General features: G+C 57.0%; 1 protein-coding gene across 1 annotated transcript; it reads left to right on the top strand.

Annotated features, from left to right (window-relative positions):
• The first annotated feature begins 1,183 nt into the window (after positions 1-1,183).
• Positions 1,184-6,967, top strand: LOC123067079 (agamous-like MADS-box protein AGL28). Its single transcript, XM_044490026.1, has 2 exons — positions 1,184-1,397; positions 6,128-6,967. Exons 1-2 carry the CDS (start codon positions 1,184-1,186, stop codon positions 6,952-6,954), a joined length of 1,041 nt encoding a protein of 346 aa, XP_044345961.1. The 3' UTR covers positions 6,955-6,967.
• The last annotated feature ends 353 nt before the right edge of the window (positions 6,968-7,320 follow it).

Here is a 7,320-nt window from a genome sequence, read left to right on the forward strand (position 1 = left end):
TGGAGCTCCAACACCTACAATATTCTGTTTTGTGGTCTCCGGGTGAAAACCTAAGATTGGGCTTGCCGAATCGGATGACGGTGTTGTGCCCTCGACAACACTACCTCCTTGGAGGCGTCATCTTGGAGACCCAAACGACGGCTTCAGTTTGCGGCGTGTGGTTGAGGGTGGTCTGTTTGGTGGTGGTGGTGGTGTGTCCTACTCAGGACCGATGGTGGTGTGCTCTTCTTCATGTGTTTCTCTTCGGTTGTCTTTCATGTGGTCTCTGTCCTGCTGCTATGCATGCTCAAGACCCTCCCTTGCTGGATGTTGTGTTGAGGCGAGCTTCGGGCTCTTGGTATTGTATCGGCTCACCTTTGCTCAATGACGATGCAATGGCGCCTCCCCAACTTGCTAATCGTCTTGAACTTTCATGGCGGAGCTCTCAGCCAAGGTTCGTGTTAAGTTTTGGCACTCGTTGATTGTGGATGCTCCTCTGTTGTGCCGTGAAGTTTGATACGCACGCTGGTGCGGTGCGTTAGGCTGCTTGTAGAGTCTTGGTATTGTGATCCCTCGATGTACCCCTCATCTACTTGATCCTGTTAGTTTGCTAGTTAGGTCATGCCTTTTGTTCGGCGTCCCTATTCTTCTCTTCTTCTTGCAACACTTGTTGCTTGTATGGTTTTTGGCCCGGTTTTCCTCATAAATGGGGTCAATTTGTTAAGGTTTTCGATCCGGTTTTCTTTATAAACTGGATCACCCTCCTGGTATTATGGCCACTTTGAGTAATATATTCAGGTGGAGGAACTCCTCCCCGGTGATTCTCAAAAAAAAATCCTCAAAGAAGAAAAAAAAGGAGCACTTGCTTTTGTGCGTCCAACAATATTTTGTTGTCACGTCCCGATCGATTCAGCTTAGAGCATACCAAATCGCATTAAAAAAAGAGAATAAAAGGGAACGCTTTCTTTTGGGTGCGAAGGAATAGTTTCTAAATAATATGGTGTACGTAGTTATCCTTTGACGCGTGAGTTTAATGTATACAGCTCAGCGCATACCCAATCGTATCTCATTGCCTATCGCGAGTTTTAATGTACGTCGCCCAGCGAAGGGATTCCTCTCCGGACGCTTGTTATATAAACCCCCCGACCCCGAGACGTAGCCACACCCACAGCCACTCCTCGTCCTCCCACCGAGAAAGCGAGCAATGGCGGCGCCCAACCGGAGAGGCAGCAGCGGCCGGAAGAAGATCGTCATCCGCCGGATCGAGCAGGAGGATGCCCGGTTCGTCTGCTACTCCAAGCGCCGCCAGGGGTTCTTCAGCAAGGCCACGGATCTGGCGGTCCTGACAGGCGCCCACGTGGCCGCCCTCGCCTTCTCTCCCCGCGGCAGGGCCTTCTCCTTCGGCCACCCCTCCGTCTGTCAGAACCAGAGAGAGGGTAGGAGAGAAAGGTTTTGTGCAACGCTTGATTTCATTGATACAAAGATTACACGTATATGTAGTTACACAGCTCAACTGAACGAAACGAGAACCAGCCTTGGGAATAGGGCAGCACTAACCACTAACCCCACTCCTCTATACATGCAGTACACACGATCCTGTATACATGCAGTACACACGATCGCTAACACCCCACCGCAGTCGAGTCGTCGTCCGCTGGTAAGACACAGAGACTGGACCTGAAAGCTTGAAACGAGCTGGTTGGCAAACCTTTAGTCATGACGTCGGCTAGTTGTTGAGTAGTTGGTACATGAACAACACGAAGCTCGCCGAGAGCCACCTTTTCGCGGACAAAGTGGATGTCCAACTCAATGTGCTTAGTCCGCCCATGATGAACAGGGTTGGTAGACATATACACAGCTGAGATATTGTCACAGAACACAACAGTGGCCTTGGAGAGAGAGCAGCCCAGTTCGCCGAGAAGTTGCCGCAGCCAAACACAATCAGCCACCGCGTTGGCAACGGCGCGGTATTCCGCTTCCGCGCTGGAACGCGACACGGTGGCTTGTCGCTTCGACGACCAACTGACCAAGGCGCCGCCGAGGTAGACGCAATAGCCAGACGTAGAACGGCGCGTGTCCGGGCAGCCGGCCCAGTCCGCATCGGAGTACGCCACAATGTCAGTCGAGGGAGACGCGGGTAGAAGAAGACCCGAGGTAGCTGTCCCGCGAACGTAGCGAAGGATCCGCTTGAGGATGGCGAGGTGGCAATCCCGTGGATTATGCATGTGTAAACAGGCTTGCTGGACGGCGTAGGCCAAATCCGGCCGTGTCATCGTGAGATACTGAAGGCCACCAGCAAGGCTCCGGTACTCGGATGGGTCGGAAACTGGACTGCCGGAGGCCGCAGCAAGCTTGGGCTGGGTGTCCACTGGAGTTGAAGCTGGCCGACAGTGAGTCATGCCGGCGCGCTGAAGGAGTTCTTCGGCATAGTTGGACTGACTGAGGAAAAATCCACGCGGCGTGCGACGAACCTGAATGCCAAGGAAGAAATGAAGAGGCCCCATATCCTTCATAGCAAATTCGTGTTGTAGCTTGGAGACGATGTCGCGTAGAAGATCCGAAGAAGGGGCCGCCAGCACAATATCATCCACGTACAACAGGAGATATGCAATGCTGCTACCCCGCCGTAGGATGAAGAGGGAGGCGTCGGAGCGGGACGCGGCGAAGCCGATCGTGGTGGCGAAGCCGGCGAACCACTGGAACCATGCTCTTGGGGCCTGCTTGAGCCCATATAAGGACTTCGAGAGGCGACAAACATGATCGCGGCGTGCCGAGTCGACGAAGCCAGCAGGCTGGTAGCAATGGACCTGTTCAGCGAGGATGCCGTGGAGGAAGGCATTTTTCACGTCGAGCTGGTGCACCGGCCAGCCCCGCGAACAAGCCAGAGTGAGAACTGTGCGGATCGTCGCCGGCTTGACGACCGGGGAGAAAGTTTCGCCGAAGTCGATCCCAGGCCGTTGAGCAAACCCGCGGACAACCCATCTCGCCTTGTAATGCTCCAGGGACCCATCCGAGTTCATCTTGTGCCGAAACACCCATTTGCCGGTCACAACAGTTGTGTTGGGAGGGCGAGGGACGAGCGTCCAAGTGGCGTTGGAGATGAGGGCGTCGAACTCGGACTGCATAGCGGCGCGCCAGTTGGGATCACGGAGGGCGTCGCGTACAGAGGAGGGCAGGGGGGAGATGGGTGTGGCGGCGAGGAGGGAGTCGGCGTAGCGAGGGTTAGGTTGGAAGATGCCGTGACGAGCTCGCGTGATCATCGGATGACGGGGAGGGGCGACAGGCAAGGAAGACGAGCCGGCGGCTGGGCCGGTGTGTGGGGAAGGAGGCCCAGGGATCGGTTGATCCGAGCCGTGAGGTGTAGTGGGCTGGCCCAAAGCGGGCGAGTCGGGAGGCGGGGTGGGCGCACCCGCGAAGGGAGGGGGAGACGTGGCGTGCGGCGATACGGGAGAAGGGCATGTAGGCCATGCAGGGGGAGGGTCGTGATCGACGTGATCCGAGGCTGGGGGATCGGAGATTAGATCCAGCTGGTCGTCAGGGGAATTAGGTAGAGTTTTGAACGGAAAAACAGACTCTACAAACGTCACATGACGGGAAAAAAGGATGCGCCTGGTGGTTGGATCGTAACAACGATACCCCTTTCGCTCGTCGGGATAACCCAAGAAAACGCATGCCACGGAGCGAGCTGCCAGCTTATGTGGCGAGATAGCTATGATATTGGGGTAACATAAACACCCGAACACATGGAGATGACGGAAGTCTGGGACGTGGCCGTGAAGGAGCTCGTACGGGGTGGTGAGGAGCCGAGGTTTGCACGGGCGCCGGTTAAGGAGGTATGTAGATGTGGAGAGGGCTTCGGCCCACCAGCGTGGTGGCATGGAGGCATGGAGAAGAAGGGTGCGGACTCCGTCATTAAGTGTACGAAGAATGCGCTCGGCCTTGCCATTTTGTTGGGACGTGTAGGGGCAAGAGAGACGAAAGCGGGTGCCATGTGACTCGAGAAGAGAGCGATTCGCAATGTTGTCGAACTCACGTCCATTATCCGTTTGGAAAGCTAGGATGGGGCGGGAGAATTGGGTGCGGACGTAGGCATAGAAGAGAGTGAGAAGGCGGTGAACTTCAGATTTCCGACGAATGGGAAAAGTCCAGGCATAATGTGTGAAATCATCAAGGATCACTAAATAATATAAATAGCCGGATACATTTGGTACAGGACTTGTCCAGAGATCACAATGACAGAGCTCAAAGGGAAATGAAGTTTTAGTAGTGGAAGAAGAGAAAGGTAGCCTAGTGTGTTTGCCCGTCCGACAAGCAGCGCAGTGCGTCGAAGGGCTTTTATTGAAACTAAACTTGTAGTAGGAGGATGCCTTGGCGAGGGTGGCGACGCCCGGATGACCAAGCCGCTGGTGCCACAAATCGGCGGCGACGGTGGCGGTGAGGCAGTGATGAGGGCGGACGAACGGGTAAAGGTCGCCGGAGGAATCACATCGGAGAAGAACCGTCCTGGTGGACAAATCCTTGATAGAAAAGCCATACGGGTCAAATTCAACAGAGACAGAATTATCACGAGTGAATGCACGTACGGAAACTAGATTCTTAATTAAGGAAGGAGAAATCAGAATGTCAAGAAGGGAAAGTGAACGAGAATTTGTGGGAAGGGAAGCAGAACCCACGGCGGTGATTGGTAAGGCAGAGCCATCACCAACAATGATCGTGGAGGGAGTGGAGGGATGGGGAGGCGAAGAGAGTATACCGGATCCTAAGCCCATGTGCGAGGACGCGCCGCTGTCGAGAATCCATTCGCCCCCGGGCGCGGACGGAGGCTGCACCGAGAGCTGGTTGAGGGCCGCGATCAACGCAGCCTGATCCCACTGGGGCGCGGACGGCGCGGGAGCGGAGTACGATGCCTGGAGGGCGTGAGGCAGGGCCGGCGCGGGCGGCCGGGCGCCAAGGAGCCCCGGGGCGGACCAGGCCTGAAAGGTGCCGGCCACGGCCGGAGCGGTGGCGCCGGTGCGCGGTAGCCGGCATGGGAGCCACCAGGTGCCCCGCCATGGTGAGGAGCCCCGCCGGTGGACGAACCAGCGCCATTAGGCGCGTTCTTCTTGCGCTTCTTCCGGCTGCTGTTGCCGGAGGGGCCGGGAGCAGGAGACCCGGCGCCGAGGAGAGCCACGGGAAAGTGAGGGGCCGGAGCCGTCGGTGGTGGTGGCGGGCGCGAGGCATGGAAAGCCTGCGCCTGGGCGATGAGGGCGTTGCGGGCGGCGGAACGCGCCTGGCGAGCGAGACGCTGCTCTTCGAGTAGGAGGAAGGAGCGAAGCTTGACGAAGAAGGGAGGGCGCCCGCGAGTCATGTGCGGGATCGTGTGCTGGAGGCGCTCATCGAGGCCGCGCAGAACGTTGTCGACGAGATCGCGTTCCTTCACATGGCGGCCGAGGTCGCCGAGCTGATCGGCCATCTGCTTCAGCTTGGACGTGTATTCGACCACAGCGAGGTCGCCTTGCATGAAACTGTGAAACTCATCGCGAAGGTAGGTGGCGCGGGCGTGGCGGTTGCTGCGGAAGAGCGACCGGAGGGAGCGCCAGAGGGAACGCGCCGTGTCGTTGCGCTCCTCGATGATCTCCAGAGTCGAGGGCGTCACGGTGGCGTTGTACCAGGAGACGACGGCGAAGTCATTGAGATGCCAGTCGGAGGAGACCTGCGCCCGCGAGCCGTCGACGTGGTCGAGCAGGCCGAACTTGGCGAGCGCGCCGAGGAATTGGCGGCGCCACAGCCCGTAATTCTCCTTCTCGTAGTCGAGAACGACCAGGACATGATCACGGATGCGAAGCGACTGGATGGTTTGGGTGGGAATGGTTTGGGTTGCAACGGGCAGACCAAAGTCCTCGTCGGAGTCGGAACCGGCCGAGGAGGAGTGGGAGGAGGAGCTCATGGTCGCCGGGAGGTTGGGAGGGCAGCGGAAGCTATGGATCTTAGGCTGATACAATGTCAGAACCAGAGCGAGGGTAGGAGAGAAAGGTTTTGTGCAACGCTTGATTTCATTGATACAAAGATTACACGTATATGTAGTTACACAGCTCAACTGAACCAAACGAGAACCAGCCGTGGGAATAGGGCAGCACTAACCACTAACCCCACTCCTCTATACATGCAGTACACACGATCGCTAACACCGTCGACTCCGTCGTGGAACGCTTCCTGGCGGGGGAGGCTGCGGGGGCTGGCGCGAGGGAGGAGGGCGCTGCCGACGACCACTTGCTGGCCGGGGAGGGTGCTGCCGGCGAAGACGAGAAGCTCGAGAAGCTGCAGCAGGAGTTCGACGAGCTGCGCACGGAGCTGGCCGAGTTGAAGAAGCGGACCAAGCGCACGGACAAGGCCATGGCGAAAGAGCGCTCTGCGGGGGACCAGATAGCGGCTTGGTTCGACCCCAAGGCGCGCGACATGGGAGACGAGGACATGGCGGCCTTCTTCGCCGCGCTGATGCAGATGAAGGACGCCGTCTCCGATGGCGCCAACCAGGTTCTTCTCGAGGCGATGCACGCCCACATGAGCCGCATGGCGGAGGTGGCCCCGCCGCCGCCGCCGCCCCAGATCTTCGGTGGTAACACCTTCGAGTTCGGTAGCAGCAGCGGCACCGCCAACGACGGGATGGAGTTCCAGTTTCTGGGGCCTCCACCACAGGAGCAGGGGTTCGAGGCCCGGATGGATATGCAGCAGATGGTGATGGCGCCGCTGCCTCCGTCTCACGTGGTCGCCGCCGGGATGGATGTGCAGGACATGCCTCCGCCGCCGGGGTTGGCCGCCGGGATGGATCTGGAGCAGATGCAGATGACGATGCCTAAGCCGCCGGGGTTCGACGCAGGGCTAGACAAGGAGATAGATCAATGGCTTGATGTGATGCTGCCGCGTCCGGAGTTCACTGCCGGGATGGAGACGGTGCAGCAGGGGCTCCATCAACCCAACGCCGGCTTCCCGTACTGAGATCCAAACCCAGTCAGAGCCCGAGTCCAGTGCATGCATATGGACACTAGTTTCGTATGCCTAGTTTACATATGCATCTTCTACTCAAGTCTTCGCGTTAATTTTTTGTTTTGTTTGAAATGAAGTCGTCGCGTCAATCTTTGGTACATGCTCTGCATCTACCCTGGATGTGGACGAAATTAAATATTTCGTCAATATTTTTATTTGGTCATTTCCTTTCCTTATCATGCATTAATGGGTTGTAATCTGTATTGCACCGATATGAATGAAATACAAAGGTCAATCTGTGCTGGATACATCTATTTATTAATTACTGTATATACTATTACTAAAATAAGGGACAAACGAGCCATCCCATGCATTCAC

This window comes from Triticum aestivum, chromosome 3B, assembly GCF_018294505.1.
Source record: "Triticum aestivum cultivar Chinese Spring chromosome 3B, IWGSC CS RefSeq v2.1, whole genome shotgun sequence".
Classification (NCBI taxonomy): Eukaryota; Viridiplantae; Streptophyta; class Magnoliopsida; order Poales; family Poaceae; genus Triticum; species Triticum aestivum.